This window comes from Manihot esculenta, chromosome 6, assembly GCF_001659605.2.
Source record: "Manihot esculenta cultivar AM560-2 chromosome 6, M.esculenta_v8, whole genome shotgun sequence".
In the NCBI taxonomy this organism is placed as follows: Eukaryota; Viridiplantae; Streptophyta; class Magnoliopsida; order Malpighiales; family Euphorbiaceae; genus Manihot; species Manihot esculenta.
In genome coordinates, this window is record NC_035166.2 from 25,324,842 (window position 1) to 25,350,574 (window position 25,733).

General features: G+C 30.8%; 4 protein-coding genes across 5 annotated transcripts; 2 read left to right on the plus strand and 2 right to left on the minus strand.

Moving 5' to 3' along the window:
* Positions 1–3,436: 3,436 nt before the first annotated feature.
* On the plus strand, positions 3,437–6,018 carry LOC110617744 (glutamate-1-semialdehyde 2,1-aminomutase 2, chloroplastic). The gene is made up of 3 exons (XM_021760724.2): positions 3,437–3,729; positions 4,072–4,245; positions 4,688–6,018. The coding sequence occupies exons 1-3, from the start codon at positions 3,538–3,540 to the stop codon at positions 5,753–5,755; spliced, it is 1,434 nt and encodes a 477-aa protein (XP_021616416.1). The 5' UTR covers positions 3,437–3,537; the 3' UTR covers positions 5,756–6,018.
* Positions 6,019–6,259: 241 nt separating this feature from the next.
* LOC110617745 (membrane-anchored ubiquitin-fold protein 3) lies at positions 6,260–9,732 on the minus strand. Of its 2 annotated transcripts, none has more exons than XM_021760726.2 (4): positions 9,585–9,732; positions 9,260–9,487; positions 7,855–8,025; positions 6,260–6,452 (listed from the first exon to the last, which is right to left on the minus strand). In XM_021760726.2, the coding sequence occupies exons 2-4, from the start codon at positions 9,387–9,389 to the stop codon at positions 6,397–6,399; spliced, it is 357 nt and encodes a 118-aa protein (XP_021616418.1). In that variant the 5' UTR covers positions 9,390–9,487; positions 9,585–9,732; the 3' UTR covers positions 6,260–6,396. The 2 variants fall into 2 exon arrangements, with proteins under 2 accessions (XP_021616418.1, XP_021616419.1); XM_021760727.2 differs by having other exon boundaries at positions 9,260–9,512; positions 9,585–9,724.
* A 45-nt stretch (positions 9,733–9,777) lies between these two features.
* LOC110617942 (RNA pseudouridine synthase 7) lies at positions 9,778–15,978 on the plus strand. The gene is made up of 12 exons (XM_043957199.1): positions 9,778–10,030; positions 10,191–10,234; positions 10,331–10,408; positions 10,610–10,710; positions 10,951–11,038; positions 11,678–11,756; positions 11,953–12,035; positions 12,480–12,545; positions 12,740–12,796; positions 13,636–13,761; positions 15,328–15,557; positions 15,702–15,978. Exons 1-12 carry the CDS (start codon positions 9,931–9,933, stop codon positions 15,802–15,804), a joined length of 1,155 nt encoding a protein of 384 aa, XP_043813134.1. The 5' UTR covers positions 9,778–9,930; the 3' UTR covers positions 15,805–15,978.
* Positions 15,979–20,986: 5,008 nt separating this feature from the next.
* LOC110618168 (bidirectional sugar transporter SWEET10) lies at positions 20,987–22,688 on the minus strand. Its single transcript, XM_021761251.2, has 6 exons — positions 22,562–22,688; positions 22,341–22,377; positions 22,032–22,242; positions 21,786–21,947; positions 21,581–21,700; positions 20,987–21,475 (listed from the first exon to the last, which is right to left on the minus strand). Exons 1-6 carry the CDS (start codon positions 22,602–22,604, stop codon positions 21,209–21,211), a joined length of 840 nt encoding a protein of 279 aa, XP_021616943.1. The 5' UTR covers positions 22,605–22,688; the 3' UTR covers positions 20,987–21,208.
* Between the last annotated feature and the right edge of the window lie 3,045 nt (positions 22,689–25,733).

A 25,733-nucleotide genomic window follows, 5' to 3' on the forward strand; every position in this document is an offset into this window, starting at 1 on the left:
TATTTTTAAATTAAATATAAATATTTATTTTTATAAATAATAATCATTTTTATCCTATTGAAAATATTTTAAAAAAACATTATTAATATTTTTCACGTATTTAAAATTTAAACTTTATATTCTACCATTGAAAAATATGATTTAAAATTAATATAATAATATGATTAAGTACATTAAATATTAATACTTAATGTCAAATAAAATTATTTTTATAAAAAAAGCAATTATTAATTAGAAAAGCATAAATAAATTTGAACTTAGAATAAATAAAAAATAGAAAATAAAGAGTTCTCAAAGATTATATAAATAATTTTAATATAAGTAATTTTAAATGAAATTATTTTATATAAAATCTTGATAATTTTAATTAAAATTAATTTTAATTGAAAATTAATTTTTATAAAAATTCAATTGAGCTAAAATTATTAGTTTTGCTAAATATAAAAAGTAAAAAAAATATATATATTTTTTAAATTAATCATTTCAAATTGAGCTGCTGGGCTCGTTGACACGAATTGTCGTGAATTCCTAGTCCATTACTGCAAATAAATAAATGAAGGTCAAATGTATTCTTCCAAAAAATGTTTCATCCATCCATTGTTGGCCACAACCTAAAGGAAAAAAGCTCGTTTCACCAAAGAAACTTTTTGAGGAGTAGTCTGTGTGTTTTTTCTTTGCTTAAAATTTAAAACACTTGAAAAAGTCAGTTAAACAAAAATTTTTCTCAAGTTAAAGGAAAAGTTAATTTATTTTTTAAGGTTAATTAAAAAAAACTTTTTAACTTTAAAAATATAACGAAACTTTATATAAATAAATTTAATAACGTTGGTTTACTTCAACATTGCAATCAAATAATTAAAAATAAGGTATTTTGTTAACATATTTGTATTTTTATATATAAAGAACTTTTTGGTAAATAAAGCAACCCACGTATTAGGTCCTTACAATTCTATTATGGAGAATTCATGCATCCTCAATAGTTTCCGTTGTCAATTTCTTTTTCAAAGATATTTTTTAGATGTTTGATGGAAAGTACATGGAGTTTTTTTTTATTATTATTATTTTTTTTCAAGGGAACTGAAAAAGTATATGGAGGTTGTGAAGAGAGATCTCATTGCCATTTTCAAATTGGGTTGGCCTCTTAGTTTCTTCCCTTCTTTCTCCACTCCGTTTTCCATGCAGCACCTTGATTATGAAAAAAAAAAAAATAAATAAAAAACTTGTATTAACATTTATGAAAAATAATTTGTATTTGAATAATATTTTTAATAAAATAATTTATTTTTTATTATTTAATTTTAATTTATAAAATAAATTTATTAACAAATTTATATATATAAAATTTAATAATAATTTCAAGATATAAAAAATAATTTTCTCTTTGAAAATAAAAAATTATTTTTTTTATAAAAAATATTTTCTATTTGAGTGTCACAAATATCAAAAAAATATAAAAAATATTTTTTTTACAAAAAATATATATTTTTTAAAATAAACGGAGCCCAAAATGAATCATTGAGTGTAATGCTTCATTAATAACTTTGTCGATGAATTCGTGGTTTTTTTTTTTTTTTTTTTTTTTTTATTTTCATTAGTTTTCACTTATCTTATGTTAATTTTTTGTATGTTTTTAAATATTTTCTTTTTTGCTTTTGCATTAATATTGCATATTAGTTATAACAATACAAATATTTATTAATAATAAATTTCTAATAGAAAATATATATCATATCTAAAAAGGCCATTTTACAGACTGAAAAAGACTACAAAGGTTACTATTTTTATGACAATGTAATTTTATTTTATTATATTATTGATTATAAAATATAATATTCATATTATTTGAAGTATCACCTTTTTTTAATAGTATTTAAAAATATCATTCTATTTTTATTTATTTTATGATAAATTTATTATTTAATTCTTATCATGTAGTTAATAAATTTTAAAAAATATATTAAAATATTTTTAACATTTTAAAAATTTATTAATAAGTCTCTCCGTTAATTTTACTGTTAAATATTTAACTATTTAATTTTTATAATTTTAAAAAAATTATTAGTTGAACTCCTAAACTTTTAAAAAATTTATTAATTAATTTCTCTATATTAATAATATTTTATATTTTTTTATAATATTTAATGTTTAAATTAATAAAATGATTAATTAGTAATTTTTTTAAAATGGTGAGACAGTTAATACATTTCTATAAAATTGAGAAATTAATTAAAATTTTTTTTATATTATATATATACTAAATAGTATTTTTTCTTATTTTATAAAATATTATAATTTTGCTATAATTTAAAGAGATAGCAACAACAAAATTTATCATTTTGTCATTCTTGCAATTGCACCTATTCTTTTATTATTCACTAATTAAACTTTATATTTTTATATTTATTCAAATTACACTCTGCCATTAGATTTTATATTAAAACATAACGGAAGTACTATATTATTTTGTCATGTCAATGAAGTTTAACGTATAATTAGTTACAATTTAAAATCAGAATTTAATTTATAAATTTTAAAGTTTAGAATGTAGTTATAAATATTTTACAGAAAATGCACTCTGAGGCTTAACCTGGTGGAAAGTGCATTCTGATGGACCTAAGAGGTCTAAGGTTCGACTCCCCCAACTTTCAAAAAAAAAAAAAAGAAAATATTTTACAGAAAATAGATGTTTTTATTATTTTTTTAAAAAATAAAATTTATAACATTAAAAAAATAATTCACATTATTATTATAAATTTTTTAATTTTATAAATTATTTCATATATCAATTTATTTTAATTTAATTCAAATTAATTCATATTTTAATTTTTTATCTGTATTAATTACCATTGTAATTTAAAAAATATATAATTAATAATATATATTAATTATATTTTATAAATGTAATTGAAAATTTAAACTGTGTTGTGATTGAATGGAAAAAAGAAATATGAAATGATAATGAGCGTGCACAACGATCATTACTTATAATTTTAATGTAAAATATAAAATTAATTTAAAATTATATTTTGAATAATTTATTTTTAAAATATAAAATAATTATAATTATTTTTTATTTATTTGTTTAAAATAATATTTTAAAAATTTATCAATTAAATTTTAATTTTTTAAATTATAATTAAGAATTTTATTAATAATGTTAAATGACGTAACATTTCTGTTAACTATTAACTTCAAACAAATAATTTAACATTAAAATATAATTAAAATAAATATAGTAATATAAAATTTAATTAATCAACTATAAAAAATAAAATGTATTTATAAAAATAAAAAAATATATTTTTTTTAATCATTATCTCTAATTTAAACAAATTAATTACGAAAACTGGCATAAATTGTTCTGGATAGACGTATAGAACACCCGAATAAATCTGGATGGACCCGATGATCCGGACCGTATGAGATGCCCTATATAAACTCCATCGCTCACTGATTGGCTGCTGCATATCTCCTTCAATCACTTTATCTTCTTGACCGAACGCAGAAGGAGGTGGGAGGTGAGAAGTGACGGTCAAAATGGCTGCTACGATCACCGGCGTAGGAATTGGATTAGGGTTGTCATGTTCTTCTTCTGAGAATCTCTCCCAAAGACAAAGACGAAATCCTTCCCGGAGATCGTCTTGTTGCAGCGTGAAAATGGCGCTCTCTGTGGAAGAGAAGAAGATTTACACTCTCAAAAAATCTGAAGAAGCTTTCAATGTCGCCAAGGTAATTTCTTCGTGATTTTCTTCTTTCTCTAGTGGGTATCAGTTATGAATTTGTTAACTCTGTGGAACAGTTCAGAAAACTGTAGTTCCCAAATTTTCATATCCATGGGCTTCGGAATCAATTGAATCGAAAATGTATTTTATTCTATTGATGTACCAATCGTCCAATACAGTTTGTAATACGTATCTACGTGCATGAGGACAGTGTTGTATTTGAAATGTGGCGCTTGTTGATATCGCGAACTCGTTTTGCTGAAATCTCTCTCCGCATGTTCTCCGAATTTCCCGTGGTTTAACTCGTTTAGCATTCTCTAATTTTTGAATTGTGTTGATCCTTTGGCAGGAGCTGATGCCGGGAGGTGTAAATTCACCTGTAAGGGCTTTTAAATCCGTTGGCGGACAACCTATAGTGATGGATTCTGTGAAAGGCTCTCGCATGCGGGACATTGACGGCAATGAGTACATCGACTATGTTGGTTCTTGGGGTCCAGCAATAATTGGCCATGCGGATGATCAGGTTCTATTTTCCTTCTTTTTTTTTTTACTGATTTCTTTATCAATACCATCTTTGCACGAGAAGATTATGACTTCATTTAGCAAGACTAAAACTTAGTTGTCCAAGGAGAAACTAGTTTCTACATGGGGCTCGAGAGAGCTTAAATTTCTGACCTGGAAGTGGCTATTCCTGAAGATAGGATTTCAGATGTTATTAGCCCTTTTCTTTTTTAAGAGCACGCTGCAAACTGAGTGAAGAAATGATAACTTTTGTGCGTTTTAGTCAAATTGATGAAAGAAATTTTATCATGGTAAATAAACTTTTTAGTCATTTCCTTTTTTCTTTTTTCTTTTTTCTTTTTTTTTTTTTATCAAGCACATGGAGATCTCTCACATTTGCGGTGGGATTTTTGAACAACCTTAAATATTATTTTCAAATCTTCAGGACTAACCTGTACATACAGGTACTTGCAGCCTTGGCTGAAACGATGAAGAAAGGTACCAGCTTTGGTGCCCCTTGTCTTCTAGAGAATGTCCTAGCAGAGATGGTGATCAAAGCAGTTCCAAGCATAGAAATGGTACGATTTGTCAATTCAGGCACAGAGGCTTGCATGGGTGTTCTTCGCCTAGCCCGTGCCTTCACTGGACGGGAGAAGCTTATCAAGTTTGAGGGTTGTTACCATGGACATGCTGATCCCTTCCTTGTCAAGGCAGGAAGTGGTGTTGCTACATTAGGCCTGCCAGACTCTCCTGGTGTGCCCAAGGCAGCAACATATGAAACTCTAACAGCCCCCTTCAATGACTTGGCTGCAGTGGAAAATCTTTTTGAGGCAAACAAAGGAGAGATCGCAGCAATAATCCTTGAACCTGTTGTTGGAAATTCTGGTTTTATTGCACCTAAACCAGACTTCCTTAATGCCATACGTGAGATAACCAAGGAAAATGATGCTCTTCTAATATTTGATGAAGTTATGACTGGATTCCGTTTGTCATATGGTGGAGCTCAGGAGTATTTTGGCATAACTCCTGATCTAACTACGCTTGGTAAAATCATTGGTGGTGGTCTACCAGTTGGTGCATATGGGGGAAGGAGGGAGATCATGGAGATGGTTGCACCTGCAGGGCCAATGTACCAGGCTGGGACTTTGAGTGGAAATCCATTGGCAATGACTGCAGGGATACACACTCTAAAGCGGTTGCAGCAGCCAGGAAGTTATGAATACTTGGATAAGATCACAGGTGAACTTGTGCAAGGAATTTTGGATGCTGGCAAGAGGGCTGGGCATGCTCTATGTGGTGGGCATATAAGTGGGATGTTTGGCTTTTTCTTCACGGAAGGACCCGTTTACAACTTCGGTGATGCTAAGAAAAGCGACACTGCAAAATTTGCCAAGTTTTACCGAGGAATGCTGGAGGAAGGTGTATACTTGGCTCCTTCACAATTTGAGGCTGGGTTTACAAGCTTGGCACATACTGCCGAAGACATCCAACATACAATAGCAGCCGCTGATAAAGTTTTCCGGCGGATTTAGATTCTATATCTTTGTACCGCTGGCCACGGACCTATCCCTTTTTATCCTTTTTGTCATTTTGTATTGAACCCATTTTTCGATTGGCATGCCATCCCCTAGGGACACCGTAGCCCTTTCTTTGAATGAATTGGCAAATTACTTTGACCAGTTCTACCCGTTGAGAGTCTCTGTTTTTTTTCCCGGGCAATCAGAACCTGTTGTTGTTAGTAATTCTGTGCATCTTCGAAGCTTTTTTTATGATATTGGCTTGTCATATTCTCTAACATTTTCCACCACCAATCTCAAAACGGCATGAACTTGTTTAAATTGCGAGGCGTTGTGCGTCCAACAGATCAGATCACAAACTATCATCGTGCCAAAGCATCGTTAACGGTCTAAATCACTGTATTTATCTTTGAAAATTGACTGTGGATCTTGTCCTTACATCAATGAGACTATACGGATTTCTGCTACTGATACATAGCATTTAAGGTCTTAAAAAATTAACCAAGGAGGACGGGAAGGTTTAAGGAAATATAAACACATCAACACTATTTTATTACTCCTGAATACATGTGCACATGAATACTGTAACATCCATCATGGGATGTTCAAACAAAACAAATACTGTACCTAAAGCATTCCCGAATATCTACATGCCTTCATAAAATGGAACATGAGCACACAAGTTTCCTGGGAGAATCATTTATCTTCTTTTCTGTTCAAAAAAGTAGCCAAGAATTTGTCAACATGAGAACTTAGAGCAGCTCAAAGAAAAACAAGAAGTCAACTCCTCGATCAGTCTTTAAGTGATAGTCCTAGAAACTTTAAGAAACAAGCAAAGCAATTACACTTGCCCAGTACTAAAATAAGAAGTTTTTACATCATCAAACTCAACTCCAATGCAATATGACATAAAAGCAAAACTACAAGCATGCATGGACTTGTACAATATCAGAACAGATAATTTTCAATGTTCTATACTGATCAGCAATTGATGACAAATTAAGAATTTAACTAAAACTGAGGTCTTATATAACTCCAACAGCCAAACAAGAAACCAGTAATTTGGGATGTCGACAGACTGACACATACATGTGGTAGTACAAACTTTAGGAGCATGGTGTAGAACACTTTACAGTTTCAAACTTTCATTAGAAGGAACATGGTTGGTCTCTGTAAAGAGCATTGTTCCTGGTCTTAACTCCAAAGTAATAACCTCAACCCTAAAAAGTGCTGCCTAATGGAATTATTTGACTAGGGACTAGCACTTGATCATCAGACAATTAAATGAGAAATATAAGGTGTCCCAGCGAATAAGGAGTCTTTCAGGAAAATAAAAATTGGAGTGGAAAAGTAAAATTTCCACATTGCTAGTTTCCATTAAAATTTCATCAATAGACTTGCTAGTCCCAAGGTCTGCTGCAATCACTGCACATAGAGATAATGTAACAAACTAGGAACATCTGTCATTCTTCCATTCAGAGGACACACATGCCATCATTTCTGCCAAAACACTCAGAAGATAATAACCTGCTGAAATTCAGGCTTCCATTGACCGACTTTGTTTTTAGTCTCATCTCATTGTTACGGTCTAGATAGCTATAATTTTGGGGCTTATCTGTTCATTGGAAATGTGTTCTGCAGATACATTTGGAAAGACACTACAAGGTAAGGAAAACTGCATGAGGAAATATAGAGTAGAAGAAAGCAGCCCTCTGATATTGGCACTTATACCTATTCAGTCAAATCCATTTAAATTTCTTTCCCTTAAAAGCTCAACATGTTTAGAAGTGTATCCTCAATTCATATAAAAGTGAACAGGTTCAATATTTCAAAACTGTCTAGTACCCAAATACTGCCTGAACCATGCCACTCTAATAAGTGAAACGTCTACCTAAATCTAAAAGCTATCTGTCACAACATATACATCAAATTAAAGAATATGAAATTGCCAGCTAAAATATTGGCATACCAATATTTGAGATCACTATCTCCCAGCAAATACTCAAGTCGAAAAATCAGCTGTTAGACCATCTCATTAAACAAGAAGTCCACATACAAAGCTACATAGTAATTACGAGGAAAGAAAGGAAGAAGATGAATAAGACAGGAAATACCTGTTTTCATTTTTACTAGAGATGGCTGTACAACAACATGCATAATGATGATTCCTGCAGCAACTTCACCAAAAGGTGTTCTAGACTGGCCCACTGTTTTGTTGTTATCCAAAATTTTACCAGAGCTAATCAGTTTCACTTCATTCACTGCCTTTGGAGTAACTGTTTTACCTGCGAAAGAATGTCAAAGAAGAAGGAATTTAGAAAAACATACCTAAAAAAAAAGAAAGAGAAATATGGTAGAGATATTTGCGTCCCAAAATTCAGTCGCTTTCCAAGCCAGAAGAAGCCTATTATCTTTTTCTATCTATCCATATTAATTTGTTTAAAATCAATTTTCATGCTGCAAGATAAGGGTGTTGGAGCCATTGTCGCCTGAGATAGTTCTACTAAGCCTGTAGATGGAGATGCAAGGTTTGAACTCAATTAGTGATTCTCTTTTCTCAAGTGTTTAGCATCCAGAGCAGCTGTTGGCTGTTATAGGGTTCTTAACTCAGTTATTTTATAAGGAGATTCCTCGGTGGTGATCAATGCAATTAAAGTTCATGCTATTCCCTTGGAGATTCAAGGTCTGATCAAGGATATTCTGCTCCTCTATAAGAGTATCTCCTCAGTTTCCTTAGTCCATATTAGGACATCAGGAAACAAGGCTGTTCAATCTCTTGCTGGAAAAGCCATGAGGGAACCTGATTTCTTTTGTTATCCCATGGCACAACTGAGCTTTATAACAGATGAAATGTATATTTAGCTTTCAATGAATTATAACCTTTTGAAAGAAAAAAGAAAATACTACAACTACTACTACAACAACAACAACAACACTTGATTATGCTTTCCCGCTACAGGAGGAAAAAGCATTGACATGGATGAGCATAGGCTGAGAAAGCAAAACAAAGGGTTCAAATTGTGTTAGATCATATTTTCCAAGCATTCTGTTGTATACATGATCCAACCTGCTTGTTCTTACTCCATCCACTTTGTAGTCTCTCAGAATTTCAAAGGCTTCTGTTGTTTACAGAAAAATGTAACTCGAACTACTCAACCAAAATGTATCTGTAACCTTCCCTTCCCTTCTCCATACCCCCCCCCCCCCCGGCGCGCGCCGCGCAAAACAAACACACTCACATGCCAAAAATAAAAAAAATAAAGAAGAAAAATTCCAGATTATGCAAATTCCACTAAACTATAACAAATTTTAGAAAATTATAAAAAAACTTCGCAAAGATGGAATATCAGATAAAAATATAAAACATATTTCAAGTGCTTCGTTTAGCCAATTCAATTAGCAATAAACACAAACGAAAGCCCCAAAAAGAGAAAGAGCCCCAAAACACTCAATTCAAAAAGAAACATCAAAGAGAGAGAGAGAGAGAGAGAGAGAGAGAGAGAGAGAGAGCTGATAAACCTTTGGGCCAATCGGATATAATTCTCTGCTTAAGCATATCCACCGTCGATGCCGATGAGTACCGGAACGGCCCGATATCAGACCCATCATAAAGCCTAAACTTTATGTCGACTAAATCCTCTTCCGGCATTTGACTCGAATTTCCAAATCCTATCCACCAAACAATTACTTTCAAGTACTAAGGCTGCTTTCTGAATTGACCACGGATAAGCTCATCAAATTTTGACCCTGAATTTTAAAAACCATAATAGATCTAAACCTTCAATTTAGCAATTGAGCAATGATATGCATACTATCTATAAAGCAACAGGAAATTAAAGCAGACCTCTTTAGATTTTCCGGTAGGCTAAGCAAGACAACGCCTTTATCGAGTTTTTCTTTTTTATGGATTGTTTTGTAAAGATTAGCGTGCTGCTTTGTTGGTGAACTGCAGAAGACTAACCGACAGAAACGACATCGTTATTTTATGCTTTTGTTGTCCTCGATTGCCAAAGCGGAAACTCTTGGCCTTTTCCAAAACCAAGCGAATGTGAATACGACGACGTCTGTCTCCCAATGTGAGTCATGGAATGAGACGACTTGCCGTTTTAAGGGGTAGTTCACTAGTCTACCCAACCAGCGCCTCCCGAGCCGCGTCCTACTTCTGGCAAGTTTAACAGTTGGGGAAAAAAATGAAGAGAAAGAGGGAAGAAGAAAACAAAAAGGAGATGGAGATAGTGTGGCAAACGCCAGCCAACCCACCAGAGAAACACGATTACATCTTTCTCAATGGTAATGTATTGATTTCGGAGTGAAATGAAATGATTTCATACCATTTGAGAGTATCTTCACTTAATCATCAATCGTACCATTCGAAATTCTTCATTGCAACTTAATTTTCTTTCTCGAGAAAGCAAAAATGAAAACCAATTTTTTGGCGGGAATTGTGCAGGGAGGCGGCACGTGAGACCTTACTACTTCGAGTTCATCTCTCATGTCAGTCGTCACTCTCTTCGTTCAGAACTTAGACATATCCCTTCTACAAAACCCTAATTGTGCTCTTTTTTTGCCCCCAATTGTTGTTTTATACAGGTTAAGAATCGTTGGGCGGGAAAGACCATTGTCGATTTGTTTGCTGAAGAATTCAAGGGCCGACCTTATGATTACTATGTAAGAATAGTTGACTATTTATTAGGCTTCATGTTTGTTAATTGATTGTGTTTAGCTTCTTTTGTTTGGTTTGGTGTATAATTTTTCATTTATATTATTAAACTTTTATATTTTTCTTAATCCAGATGTTTTCAAGTGATTGTGTTGATGGTGGATTTTGTTTGGCGATTTTTTGAGTTAATAATTGTGTTAGTACTGTAGGTTACTGCTGTCAAATGCGGACGGATACAAGTTGATGGAGAAATGGTGCCCGTTTCCTACATAGTTAAACCCTCACAAAAGATAAGCCACTTCTTACACAGGTTTGCAGTGCTTGATTCTCTTATTTCAATTTCCATTATCTATGTGAATAACACAGGTTATGTCTGTCCTGCATAACCTTTTTCGATAACTAGAGCCTGTTGAAGTCCTGAATAATAAGTAAATGGAATTCTGTAGATTGCTTTTGTCTTTGCTTACTTTCAGTTTCCTGTAGAGATGATTCCCATTCAAGTTGTATTTTGAAGTTATCAAACTTTGAGTTGATGTTGCTAAGGATGTAGGCATGAACCACCAGTGATGGCTTGGGATGTTTCTGTTCTTCAAAAAGATCCAGATGTTGTGACCATTTGCAAGCCAGCATCTGTTCCTGTAAGTCTGCTGAGGCATGTTGTTTGCTTCTTATGGCCTTGTCAATCTTTTTGATGGTTAGAAGAGAAAAGTGCTATGAATTTTTTTTTTATTGTTCATCAGTTTTATGTCATTTGTTGGATTCTGACTTGGGTGTATATAGTATATTCTAAATCCAGTGCTCATTCTCCTTTTTTTTGTTTGTTTATTTGGACTAATTGCACTACATTAGCTATAGAGAGGAGGGTGCCAAGGCCGTCAGCAATGATGATGTTGACTGATTATGCAATTCTAGTTTTTACTTACTATTTCTCTCTCTCTCTCTCTCTCTCTCTCCCCCCCAAGAATGTATATCACATTAAATAAATGTTACACAAGCCTTGTTTAATTAACTCATATTGAAGAACATGGTTACTCCATGTAGTGCAAAAGTTCACAGAAGAAGGATCTTAATGGAGCTGTGCCATTTACTGTCAGCCTCTTTTGCTTTATGTTGACATTTATGCTTCATGGTCATACGGACATATGGGTGTGGAAACGCCATGTCTAATATGAGGTTGTTTGTATTAAATTTGAAATGTGACAGAATGATTGAAATGCACCAGATGCAGAATGCTCATTGTATGCAGCTGAATATGTATGTTTATGTTTGTTATGCAGGTGCATCCTTGTGGTCAATATCGTAAGAACACTGTTGTTGGCATTCTTCAGGCTGAACATGGTTTATCGCCTCTATTTCGTATCCAAAAGTGATTCTTTTGGGGCATAAGCGTAACTGTACATGAAACATATTCCAGTGGAGTTATCATTTCTGACTGAGAGTTAATTATGTTTCTTTTTCTATATCTATCTTTTGACAATTTATTTTTTGGAGGAATCTTGGCCCAGAAATTTTGCCATTTTGAGTTACCTTTCCCTTAACATTAGCATGCCAGCGGTTCATCGATTAGATCGGCTTGTCTCAGGACTCCTTATATTGGCTAGAAATGCTTTGAAGGCTGACCTCTTTAGGCAAGAGGTAAAGCTCTTAATGTGTATCTGCATGCATGACATGTTATTTCTGTATTCAGTCATCTAGCAAGGATACCCTTATCTTTTTTCTAAGCCCATCGATTTTTATATGAATCTCACCGATTGCAGTGAATTTAGCATACATGAGTTTTTCATATCTATGTTTGTGCATGTAAAACCATAGAATTACTGTGGCAGAAAATGCAGTGATTATGGAATGTCTTCTCCCAGTTACAGGGTAGTTTAATTTTTTAATGTAATAACTAAGGACTATACTTTAGACAGAGTACTGAATTATAATGCTAGCTTATGGTTTTCCTGAGCTGGGTGGGTATTTAAAATCCTGGAAAAATTGTGTCAGATTTCACTTGCTTGACAGTAGCTGCCTCTTTTACTTTTCATGGGAATTATAGCATTAATACTGTTTTAAATTAGAATGTGATTGCTGCAGATTGAAGCTGGGATGGTGCAAAAACAGTATATTGCAAAAGTCATTGGAATATTTCCAGAGGATGAGGTACACAATTCAAACATTTAAATTAGTTAGAAAGTTTCAACTCATGCAGGAGGTGGTCAGCAATAAAATCACATCAAACTGTTGTATAAAAAGTTTGAATTTGTCATTAAGGCACTTCTCTTGCAAAATGCTCGTCTTTACTAAAATTAAGATTCTTTCTTCCTTGTTTGACATTCCTATGCATCTTATTTCAGCAAGTTGTTGATGTTAACATAAATTATAATGCTCGAGAAGGAAGGAGCACAGCGGAGGTAAGGCTTTTTATTCTTACATGAAATAGTAATACAGTTGCTTTGATGACGGATCATATGCTTTAGTGATCTTCATATTCATGTTAAGGTTCAAATATAAATTTATGGGTCAAGAGTGTAGTTGGAACACTGCTATAGGATTTAGTGGTTTAACATATCTCGTGAAGTGTTCTCTCTTAAGAGTCGGTCATTTCTAAAGTGGTCTCCTAATTGAGTGGATTGTGGGTAGCATGCCTAGTCCTTTTTTGTTAAATTTGAACATTCCTTCCATTAGGCTTGGAGCTGCAGCGTACATACCAGTTGATGGATCCCATTTAACAAGGGGCATTCTGATTGTTCTGAGGCTTTGTCTTTTCCAGGTTTAAGTTTAAGATGGTATCAGTAGTCTTATTTTACAGTTTGCTATTGGGTCTTATGGTTTTTTGTCAATCACCTATAGAAATATCTTATTACTTTTTTCTGTTGTGCAGCTTTGAGTCTGTGAATATGTGATTCTGGATCTGCATGCTCAAATGGACACATTCTAGAGTGTTTGTTTTTTGTTCATGTTTGAATTTCACAGATATGTGCAGTATAGACATGCATGGTTACAATGCTGGTTAATGGTACCTTTTAGTGTATGGGAAATGGCAATCTATTTGCATGTGATGCTATTCTTGTGAGTGATGCTATTCTTGTGAATGATGCTCTCAAGTCAAGGTTATTTCAACCTGAGTTGGGGTGTTAAACATAGCATGTCTCTCCACCCCCCCCCCCCCCCCCCCCTCCTTCTTTTAATGTTAAACATAGTAAGTTTGAAGTACTTATATTGAACTTGAGAGCTTATGTTGTCTATGCAGGTTGGTGACTCTTGCAGTGATTCTCCCGCCAAGGGGAAGGCTGCTTGTACCAAGTTTACCAGGATCAGTACCAATGGAACTCACAGCATTGTTTTGTGTAAACCAATCACTGGCCGAACTCATCAAGTAAGAGTTTATGGGTACCACTGTTTCAGGATTGGATAATCAATAATATTATGTTTACCAAGGTGCTTTCTGTAGCCTGTTATACCATGTGTTCTCTTTGGCCTGTCATACCCTGTAATATTTTTTACTACTATTTCCCCTGCTTTTTATGCAAATGAGCATGAAAAGAATATTTTATTTTCTTGCCTTTGGATTCTAATTGCAGAAAAAGGCATTTTAGACTTCCCATGTTATCTGCCACTCCAGAGTTGATAACCTATTAAGAATTGTTGGCCAAGTAGTGAAAGAGGGTTCGGGGATTGAAGGTGCAAACTGAACCAATCTGTTCCAGTCCACAAATTTAGCTTTAGTTGACAAGGACTCTCAGATGTTTTTTTTTTTTAAAAAAAAAAAGCAGCAGCTCTGAGAGACCATGTATCTAATCTCTGTTGCCTTGGTCGGGATATTCTTCCTCAAATAGCCCCCTGTATGTCCACAAGAGTTTAAGACCTTGTTGGAGGTTATTGCAATCTTAATTGCCTATCACGATTAGGATTTTAGGCTGCTCCGCTGCTAAGGCTGAACTTAATCCTAAATGCTGCTGTGCTGCTGTATCCAATAATAGACCATGAGGATGCAGATGCCAACTGGAACCCTAGAAACTTAGATCATCCATTGCCAACAGTAGAATAAATGCAAAGAATTTGTATTGCTTTGAAGTTTTAGTGTTTATCTCCATCTCCAAGAACAGCTGCCTTGCTTATAGATATGCTGTTATGGAGCTGGATTCTCAATTCTGGATAATAGAAGAAATTGGGGAGAGAAAAAGGAAGGAGGAATAGGAGGAGAAGAAATAGAGAGAGAAATGGACCTTAAATAGTAGAGAATAGAAAGAATAATAGAGAAGCATTGACTGTAGTATTGATATTTCTTAGAATGGTTCTGCTATGAAGGGCTTATTTGAATCTAAAAAAAATTGAGGTTTTATTTAACTATTTGTACTAAACTTTAAGGATCTAAATAGGCATTTTGCTTTTCTGTGACAACTCCTAACAATTATATGCACAACTTTCTCTCATCTAACTAACTGTTCCCATCGTTATACAGCTATATGACATATCTAACTACCATCCAGCTCATCTCACTTCTTTTTCTGCTCTTTTCACCTTCCAATTACAGTCCGTTGTGCTTCTTGTTAGTCACAATACATTCCAGAAGCTCCTATGTCAATTTTGAATCTAGACCATCTCAAGACAGCCAGGCTGTAAAAGGCATATTATGACTTTTCTTGATGCTAGGCTCTCTTTCTTGCTTTGGATAGCTATCTGAGCAACAGCTAGCAATAACTCTTTGGCCTTCCTGATCAGAGAATATGTTTCTTTCAATCGCTTTAATCAGTCCTGTTGAAAGAGTGAACATGCAGCGGAAATAGGCTCCCTTTCTTTCTTTGGATAACTATCTGAGCAACAGCTAGCATTAATTCTTTTTCCCATTATCTAAATAAGGATATTTATCGTTATAGTTTTCTGTGGTATGGAGATGCTATATTTGTGCTAACAATTCCCTCCTTCCCTCTTTCTTGTATAGATACGTGTGCATTTGCAGTATACAGGACATCCCATAGCCAATGACTTTCTTTACCTCTCTGAACATGCTGCCAATCGTTGTGCTGGAGGAATGAGTGCTGATAGAGCTGCTCGCAGTTCAAGCTTTTGTCTAACACCCGAAGATTGTTCTGATAAATGTGAAGAGAATACGAGAGAAGATTTCAGCATTGATCCAATGTGCACTAACTGTCCAAATTTGGCTCCTAAAGGGTAAGAGGAGTACTCTCAATGTGTGTCCAGTTTCTCAAGGATTGTTCCAAGGGACAAAATAGATGCGCACTCATTGCTGAAATATTTGTGAATGCCACTTAATATACCATGAGAATCTTATCGAGTATAGTCTTTTGCTTGCAGGTATGATGTGTATGAAGAGGGTTTATGGCTTCATTGTGTGAAATACTCTGGACCTGGATGGATTTATGAATGTCCATATCCGGATTGGGCATTTCTTACCTAATCATCTCTCTCTGGGTTGTCGTTGATAATCATCGAGAAAAATGTTTTGAATCATGCCATGCCCCCCCCCCCCCCTTCCAAATTTTGCCTAATTAAATTGTACAATAATTTGATTGATTCCTGTGTCCAGTTTAAGAAGCGTTTATTCATTTGATAGTACGCGATTCCTTTTGAATTATGCTGGCGTGAAATCTAAAGCAAGCAAAATATTATTCGTTTTAATGATATTTTTTTCCTCAAAAATGTTTTAAAGTTATTTAATATTAATATATAAAAAAAGTATGACCATTTAAAATTTATTTTAAATAAATCATTATAATTTTTTAAAAAATTAAAACTATTAATTAATTTTATTGGTTTTAGCACATAAATTCTAAAAGTCATTATGGAACGGAAGCAGTAACAGCGTGTGTGGATCATGAACAATTATGGGTTTTTAATGGAAATAGTTAAAATGGCTCGACCTTTTTATTCTATTTTTATTTTTATATTTTTCCTGTTTGTTCAAAGAATTTATACACGGATTCTCTATATGAGTCAATAAGAGATGAACAATTATATGAAATTATTTTAAAAAATATATTTTTATTATCTAATTTTAATTTAAAAAATAAAATATATTTATAAATTTATATATAATTATGTTAGTGAAATTTTTAACGTTCAAAAAAATATTAATTTCAGAAAAGAGAAAATCATCTTTTAAAAAAATAATTTAGTGTTTTTAATTAGAAAATATTTTTTATTAAACCATTTTTCTGGATATGTTAAACAACAAAAAGTTTTAGAAACTTTTTATTCCCCCAGTATGATATGAGCGTTTAGTCAATACATGGTTTGACCGCAGGCCCCATAAGTTAATTCCAACAGTGTAAGAAAATATTTAAAAAGTCCTGAAAGTGGTATTTACTATTAATAATTAAAATAATTTATACACAGGACAGGCATGCATTTGTTATGTTGTAAAGTTGATTACGTGTTATTAGATTCTAATGAAACAATGGTTAATTTATAGCACTCTCGTCTCATCTCATCTCATCTCGTGTATTTACTAAATAGCTTTTCTGTAGTTTGGATGACATTGTTTATAATATCTGAAACTGAAGTGGAAATTAAGTTATGGCATGCATCACCTGAAGCGGCATTTGTTTTGTTGTTAAATATGTTAGTAAGAATGATGAGATGGAATAATTAATAAGAAGGAAGTGGTTTGAAAGTGGAATCCACCCTCTAATAAAGCTATATAAATGAAACAAGTGTTGCTTTCTTCTTCCGGAACTTATTGTTTAATAATAAAAACAGCAATCACACAGGAAACCCACTTATGGATTTTGGGGGAATGCATCTCCACAACTCTATTTAATCTAATTTGCATTCCCTCTCAACACTTCGCATCTCTCTTTTCAATCAAACCAAACCATCAAATATATATATATTAAAGGTACCGGCTTTCGACTATAACTAGGTAACTCTTCTTTTCCCGCACAAACATGTCACTTTTTATTTTTTTTTTTTAGCAGATGTGACTCTCATTAATTTTTAATAATTTAATAATTTTTTTTAAAATAATTATATTTCAAGTTTATATTTCAGTGTGAAAACTAATTATATTAAAAACATAATTACATATTTCTTTTTATATATTAAAATTTTAAGAGAAAGTTAAAAAAATTATTCTATGTCACTTAATTTCATTTCAAAATTTGTTATTTAATTTTTATTAAAATAGAATTTTAAAATATTACACTATTAGGAAACAATCATAATTTTGAAATGCAGTAAAAAAATACTAACATAATTGTTAATTAATATTTTTAAATAAAAAAAATAAAGATATTAAGTGGTTTCACTTATTTCAAGTTACACTTTATAATTTAATTTATATTAAAATAATATATTGTGATATGTTATATTTTTATTTAAAAATAATCTCTATTTATTAATGGCGTAATAATTCAAATATTATTTTAATACAAATTAGCCACAAAATTTAGGATTATGATACCATGACACAATAAATAATAAACAAGAAAAAGAGTATTGTTTTTTTTATATTGAATATGTACACTGCTTGTTTTATACACAACCGGTGAAAAAATAATCTAGAATATACTATAATTTTATTATAAAAATAACTTATTTAAATAAATTATGAAAATTAAAAATAAATAATTTCATATAAAAAAATCACAAAATTAAAATGTATTTTTAATCGTTACAATAGTTACAAACACACATCTATCATTTATCTAAAAACGTGTCTCCAACCGTTACAAATAATTACTCTGAATTTTATATATACTTATTTATTCTTCCTTAAATCTTTAATTTAAATTTTATTATAAAAAATTACAAAATTACTTATGTGTTTTCTTAGTTTTGTTGTATTATGAAATAGTATTACTGCAGCCTACCGCAAATATAGTGGAGGACAATTGCACAGACCGTTTTAACAAATTTTCTATATCAGAATATAGAGCTGTCACATATATTTTTATACATGTCTTTTGGGTCACGTGGTGAGTGATTATCTCATACTTCTCAGGTAGAGGAGTGTGAAGTGATTGTGATATGAGATGGACGAATGGGTTTTTGATTAGGTTGAGAGTTTGCTCTTGGATGGAGGCACAATCACAGACAGTTCTTTCCTTTCCCTGGGTGGAAGTTGAGTTAGATTCTAAACCTGAGTTTTACTCCTTTCTTCTATGGAAGTATGTGAATATGTTAAAGTAGTATTGGAAATTTTACACAAGACTGGCAAGTCCGCTTTTCTCATGCTTACAGAGAAGCTAATCTTGTAACAGATGAAATGGCCAATTTATCTGTGTTTTCTACTGAGGCTTATCAATACTTTGAGATATTGCTTGAAAGAATTGTTGAGTTGGTGAGATGGGACCTTCAGCTCCTTCTTCAGTATATATACGAATTCTTAACCTTGGCTATTTGCTATTCTCTGGATGACTTTTCGGAGTTTGGATTAGTTGTTTCTGATTGCAAGGATGCTATACGGTCTCATGATAACATTCATGTTCATTGGATACAGCGTTCAGAAAATAGAGCCGCCCATTTATTAGTTAGAGAGTCTATTCATCATAGTAAATTTAATATTTAAATTGACATTCTTAATTGTCTTTTGAATTATTATTCTACAAGATAAATAAAGTATTTCTTGATTCAAAAAAAAATTCCTTCATTAATTAGCATATTATTAGCATATTATTAATGTAATAGAAAATATTATAGAAATACGCATAATATTCATTCAATAAAATTTTATGTTACGAACTCACTCAACTCAAAAGTTTAATATTTTATCTGTTTCATAATTTTTTTATTATTTTAAAATTATAATAATATATAAGTTAACTATTATAATTTTATTTTATTTTAAATTTTTTTTAAATATCTTTTAATATTTATTAAAATGTAATGTGTATTTAAGATAATTATAATTGAAAATTTAATAAAAAAATATATTTCTTAATAGGCAAAAGACTTTTTAAATTTTTGATAAATTTCGAAATAATTACATAAGTTTCTAATAAATTTTTTGGTTCAAAAAATTTCTAATTAATATTTTGATTCGTACATGAAAATTTATAGAACTTGAAGCTTAAATAAATACATATTAAAATTCTCTATATTTTCATTTTTTAAATTAGAATTGAGAATCGGGGAGTAAAATCTAAAATCTCTTCGAGATATTATGCTCTTATCATCGGGTTAAATCTTTTAGTGTTAAATTCTTTTTAATTAAATGGTGATGAATTATTATTTAATAAATAGTTTTTATCAGAGTCTTGGCTTCATAAGTACGATGTGCTGAGCGAGGATGCTCAGGCCTGTCAGGGGATAGAAGTCCATATTGCAGGTGGATTAAAAGTATCCCACCTCGGAAAGAGGTAAAGAGGGGGAAGTCTTATAAAGGCAAGCCCCAAAAGACCCCAGTGGAAGACAGGATATTAAATCCTTTGACCCAAGAACACAATCGTGAGGGGAAGGACGCTGGACGTGAACCCAAAGCGGACAATATTCACTGGTGGGCCCAGAAGATGTTACAGTTTTAACTTATAATAAATTCTGAATTTTTTAAATTTTAAATACTCTAATATTATTACTTAATTTAAAATTTTAAGTGTATCTCTAAGACTCTAACCGCTTTATAGGGTTAATTAGTTTAAATGTAGAGGAGAATTATAAAATTGCGTTGAATTTAGGTGTTTTGTACTGTAAATATTTTAAGTTGTCTTCTTGCTTTTTACTTTTTCTCTGGAAATTTTCTGATTAATTTATTATTCAACGTGAAATTATTAAACCTAGTTTTTTTCATCGTCATATATGTGCCGGAGTTTGACTCTTGTGTTCAAAATAACGGAAAATTTTGAATTTGGAATTTTTATTTGCATTTATACCTTCCTTCATATTTTTTAATATGTATATTTTATTTTAGAATAAGTGAAGGTCGTATTTTAATCGAATTAAACATGTTAACTTTTTTCAAAAATATAGTAATGAAAACCGTTGCTTACAAGCACAGAAATTAACGGAATTAGAAAGATTAACGTGCAGCACCCTAAATTTTGTTTTGTAAGAAAAATTTTAAATAAGTTATTATAAAATTATATAATATTTCAATTTTTTTTTAAAAAAAATTAAACTACAAAAAAAATAAATGTTTATATTACAAATAAAAGAATGAATAAAAAAATTCATTAAATTAAAATTTTTGTGAAGTTCTTGATTGAAAAAACTTTTGATGTTGCAAATTAAATAATAAAAAAATTTTGCTTACCAATAGCACTATGTTAAATTAATAATTAAATAATAAATAATGCAATTACTTTACAATTATGATATATCAATAAATAAAATTATTTACGTTAAGGAGTTATTCACTTGTATCACGTTATCATAAATAATTTATATCAATAAATTTTAATTTATTAATATTAGAATTTTTTAAAATTGAAATATATTGAGTTCAATTATGACATTCATCCATTTAAATAAAAAAAAAAAAAAGCAATTGCTTTATGAGTTTCCAAAAATATTAGTATATGATAAAATACACTGCATGATTGGATTTGAAGTGCACAGTTCTGCGTAGATCACACGTCCATGCCACGGAACTCATCATAGCCATACAACTTATATACTTTATATCCCGTGTAAAAGTAATAATATGAAAATTAAAGAGTCATGATGTAATCTTAATATATATTTTATTTTCTTACAGACCAAAATACTCATATAAAAGTACAAGCTATCTACCTGAGATACAGATACCTGAGATAATTATAATATTGAACATTCAATAATTGTGATATTGGACATTCCAGCTGGGATTGATTGATCGAAAAAGAGCTGTGTCTCTTAATTTGGTTGTTAAAAAGTTAAAATTTATATTAAACAGTGTCCGAGAGATCATTGTCTTGATTGATTTGCTTGGGCTGTTCCTTGACATGTTTATCTTCAGCTTCATGGTCATTTTCATCCTTGGCTTCAGTGTTCAGCTCGCAGCAAGCTTCTGCACCCAGCTTTGCAACCTCAATAACGTGTTCAAATGATTCATTATTAAGTGTTGGCTTCTCCAAGGATTTCCTGGGTTTCCGATATATTGCATAAAGCAGCATTTGGAGCATGCCAAATATGAATCCCAATACATTTGGAATCTGTTGATGATGCAAAAAGAAACAATTATATTAATTAATAATATATACCAAAAGTAGGAGTTCAATTAATAATAATAAAAAAAAGGGTAATCATCAAGAACTTACAGCAACGAAATAATCTTTTCTTAGAAAACCATATAAGAACCACATGACTGCACTCAATGTGAGGAAGAAAGATAAAGAAATTGGCATGAACTCCACGCTTTTGGTTTTTATAACTTTTCTCTGCAGAACGCATACAAAAAAAATTAAAAAGTAAATATTTTTAATTATGAAATGGAAGGGAAGCTGCATAGGCATTTGTTCTCACCACAATCGCAAGAGGTGCAACAAATACGCATAGAGCGAAAATCATACAAATCCATCCCAAGACGTTGACACGTTGTTTGCCATGTAATATGAACATAGCTACGATACTTATGATGCCGAATCCAAAAACATTGAACAGGAACACAAGTTTCGCAGTGAGAATCTGCACCAGATAAATTTCCAATCGCTTAACAATTGTAAAATACAAAGGTCTTAAACAAAATGGTAAATTAAGTAGCTAACAAACCTTATCCTTCTTGGTGGCATAGAAAAAGTACAAAGCAAGATAGGCAATTTCCAGTAAAAATGTGAATGTGTTGACGGTGATGAGAAGAGTGGCATCTTCTGCAAACACTGCATAGAACAGCCAAAGCATGGCACTCAACAATGCAATCACATAGGGAATAGATTGAAACCCTTCGCTTGTTTTCTTCTTGCAAATTTGATAAAAAGTTGGCCTGCGCATTATTTCACATTACTATGTAAGTTTTAAGAGCAAATACAGCACAGTCCGTAAAAGAAGAGCTGGTCAAATTTTGCTAATCAAAACACTTACACGGGAGCGAGGCAGACCAGACTGGAGATGATGTTACCTATAATAGAGGAAAATTAGTTAGTTTCATCTTGTTGACATTAATTATACGTAATAAAGAAAAAGTATATATGTAAGAGCGGCTCTTTCTGTATAACACTGCATGCATGTATTAAGCGTAATCTTAAATGCTCACATCTCTAGCTACAAAAATTAGAATTGCGAGGAAGACTACTTATTATTACCTAAAAGGCCGAAAACGAACGCCCATGTCAAGTGTAAGGCCATCTCTCTGCTTACTAATAACAGAAGAGAAAGGTCTCACAGCCTCAAAAAGCAAGTTTCTCAATAGAAACGTGGTTGTGTTTACTTTGCTGTGAGAAGTAGTCTAGCTTGGTATGGACCCTTATATAGCAAGGGAAGGGTGAGAAATGGAAGTAATTAATTATTATATGTCGGTATAGAATAGTATTTTAGTGACCCACTTACAAAAAGAATTAAAATTTAAAAATTCATCACACAATTATAATATTAAATCACACTACATATAATTGAACATTTAGAGATTTCAAGTTTAACAATTTAAATTTTCGATATCTTTATTAAAAACAAAATAATGTTAGGTCCGCATTTTAGCCTCAATCCCCTATATTTTATTATTTACGTATCAATTTGAAGAACAGCTAGTGCCAGAAAAAAAGTTAGGGGAGTCAAATTGATATTTTCCAAAAGCAGTCAAATCCTCTAGGTATTACGTACAGTGGTGCCATAGCTAGGCCTAGTACGGACAAAATAGTTGGGGGTCCCATCAACGAAGGTTGATATTTGCCGTGTAAACGACAGAGACAATTGTTTCTCCTCGTTTGGCAGTGGTGTTTTTTTTTTTTTACTCGATTATAATTCTAAGAAAAATATAAATGAAGATTAATCTATTTGAAATAGAGAAGATGAGATTCTTTGTATACATTAATGATTTGCAATTATGATTAAGTTGAGAATTAAGTTAAAAGTTAATGAGGTAGAGGAAACTTATACGTGTATAATTATATGCTGTTATTTTTGTTTTGTTAATGGAATATGACTCTACATCTCAAAAAGTCTTTGTTGGTTATTGACTAAGCCACCAAATTGCACGCAACACTAATATTATATAAAATAAACATGAAGATTAAAGTTCTTTATTATTATTATTATTAGACTTGAGTTGGTTCAAACTCCATCTCTTCATGGCAATACCATTAACTTTTTTTTTTTTAAAAATAGAAATTGGGGAAATTGAAGCCAGATCTATCAGGATGCACTTTCTATCAGGCTAAGTCTCGGACTACTGCACTTTTATTTTCTTTATTACTTTAAGTTTTTAATTATACCTAATTACACATGCATAACTAAATTAAAATTGGGATTTGATTACTTCCTGAAATACTAACTTAACTAGTTCATTAAAATCAAAACAAAAAAAATAATTAAGAAAGTAATAAAAAATAAAAAACACGTGCTTCAAACTCAGGTAAGTAATTAAAATAAATTAATATAATATTTGATAGTCCGTGATATAACAAAAAAAAAAGCCATGCATCTTTAAATAAAAGCGCAGGATGTTTTTAGCATTTTGTGAAAATTAAATGTGGCGAGGTGAGGTCCACTGCTTTTTCTTATTTTTAATTATTAATTAAGAGGTCCACTTATGATTTTAAAACTGAAAATATCAAAAATTATTTTTAGTATCTGGAGTACAATACAAAATATTAAAATATATTTATATGAATCACAGTAAAGGAAATTTTCTTATTTCTATTCAGAGGGTTATACCAAATCAATGAATAAATAAATAAATAAATGTCTATAATTTAATGTTTTATTCTTTTAAAATAAAAATTAGAGATTGAACGATTAGAATTTAAAATCTTTCAGATATACTTATGATCAGATTAAATTTATAAGCGTAATTTAATACTGATTAAATTAAATTTATAAGCGTAATTTAAATTACTATTTGTCTATGGTATGAAAAGTGAAGTAATAGCTCAATGGCTCTGAGATGGTAATTTCAAAATTTTTAACCATATTATATAAAATTATTTTTTAAAACCTCTGATATTTGAGTTAAAATTCATTAGTTTTTTTATCCATTAATTTGGTGTAATTAATTGAAAAAAAATTATTTTTTTAACAAATATTTTGCAATTTCAATATAAAAATGATTCTTCTCCAGTGTAGTTTAGAATTTGGTTAAACTTTATTTAAAATTAATCCCAAAGAACTATTCAACTTAAATAATGATATTTCCTAAAGAAGAAAAAAACGAAGATTTTTGTAGAAAAATGATGAGCAAAAACAGCTATTAATTGACAAATACAGAGTCTGATAGGTGCATGTATAGATTTTTTTTTCTGTTTCATTGGTACTTTTTCTTTTTAAAATAAAATTTTCTGTTTATTTTAAAAAAATATTTTTCATATTTTTTATTATTTAAAATATTCAAAAAATTTATAAAGCATAATATTTTCTGATAAAAAGGAAAAATACGTCATTATTAATGAAAAAACTACATTTTTTTCCAAATATAAGGTCACTTTACAAACTTTGAGAATCATATTAGCATCATTATGTGTAACTTTATTGATATTATTTTATTTTTTAAATTATAATTAAATAATAAAAAAGTTATTTTTTAAATAAAATATTTATAAATATAATTTATTTTTCGTATACAAATCGACCTGTATTTTTTATAATTTTTATTCATTTTAAATTTTTTTATATATATTAAGAAATATAATTTTTTTATTAATTTTTTAATTATTTTATTTAAAATATATTAATTTTTATTAAATATTATGAGATATTTTAAAAAATTTATTAAAAATATAAAAAAATCTACGGATGGTGTGGGGAAGAAAATCCATGGCCAACAGGAGGAAAAAAAAAAAAAAAAACCATTCTCAGAGAGGCTGGGAAATCCGATGAAGCGGCAAGCTGAGGCTCCCTTGATAACTAAATAAATAAAATTAAAAATAAATTTCATATTTAAATCACCCATTTATTTATTGACTATTTTACTAATGCAATATATTGCATTTAGAACGATATTTGTAATATAAAATAATTTTATGATTTTTATTTACAAAGAACGTTAAAATTTTAAAAAATATATAATAAATTAAATTCATCTAAAAATTACTCCAATCTTAATTATTCCAATGACTCAAATGATGCTAATTATTTATTTTTTCAATAAAATTTTTAAATACAGTATGCATCTCCGTCCAAAATATCAATCAGAGCACTTTACCATGGCCTATGCATCTCAACTCTAACTCTATCTATATCTATATATATATATATATATATTAAAAAAATTATTTAATTGAAATTGCTTAAATTAAGCACGTAACAGTCCGTCTTAAACACTGA

Bases quoted from the DNA above. Each gene is read 5' to 3' on its own strand.
- LOC110617744 (XM_021760724.2), top strand. From the start codon at position 3,538: ATGGCTGCTACGATCACCGGCGTAGGAATTGGATTAGGGTTGTCATGT. The intron at 3,730-4,071 runs GTAATTTCTTCG...ATCCTTTGGCAG, and splicing joins AAGCTTTCAATGTCGCCAAG to GAGCTGATGCCGGGAGGTGT. The intron at 4,246-4,687 runs GTTCTATTTTCC...CTGTACATACAG, and splicing joins TTGGCCATGCGGATGATCAG to GTACTTGCAGCCTTGGCTGA.
- LOC110617745 (XM_021760726.2), bottom strand. From the start codon at position 9,389: ATGCCGGAAGAGGATTTAGTCGACATAAAGTTTAGGCTTTATGATGGG. The intron at 8,026-9,259 runs GTTTATCAGCTC...ATTCTTTCGCAG, and splicing joins TATATCCGATTGGCCCAAAG to GTAAAACAGTTACTCCAAAG. The intron at 6,453-7,854 runs GTATTTCCTGTC...TTTTTTGAACAG, and splicing joins TCTAGTAAAAATGAAAACAG to AAAAGAAGATAAATGATTCT.
- LOC110617942 (XM_043957199.1), top strand. From the start codon at position 9,931: ATGAAGAGAAAGAGGGAAGAAGAAAACAAAAAGGAGATGGAGATAGTG. The intron at 13,762-15,327 runs GTAAGAGTTTAT...TTTCTTGTATAG, and splicing joins TCACTGGCCGAACTCATCAA to ATACGTGTGCATTTGCAGTA. The intron at 15,558-15,701 runs GTAAGAGGAGTA...TTTTGCTTGCAG, and splicing joins CCAAATTTGGCTCCTAAAGG to GTATGATGTGTATGAAGAGG.
- LOC110618168 (XM_021761251.2), bottom strand. From the start codon at position 22,604: ATGGCCTTACACTTGACATGGGCGTTCGTTTTCGGCCTTTTAG. The intron at 21,948-22,031 runs GTTTGTTAGCTA...TATCTGGTGCAG, and splicing joins ATGCCACCAAGAAGGATAAG to ATTCTCACTGCGAAACTTGT. The intron at 21,476-21,580 runs GTAAGTTCTTGA...CATCATCAACAG, and splicing joins GAAAAGATTATTTCGTTGCT to ATTCCAAATGTATTGGGATT.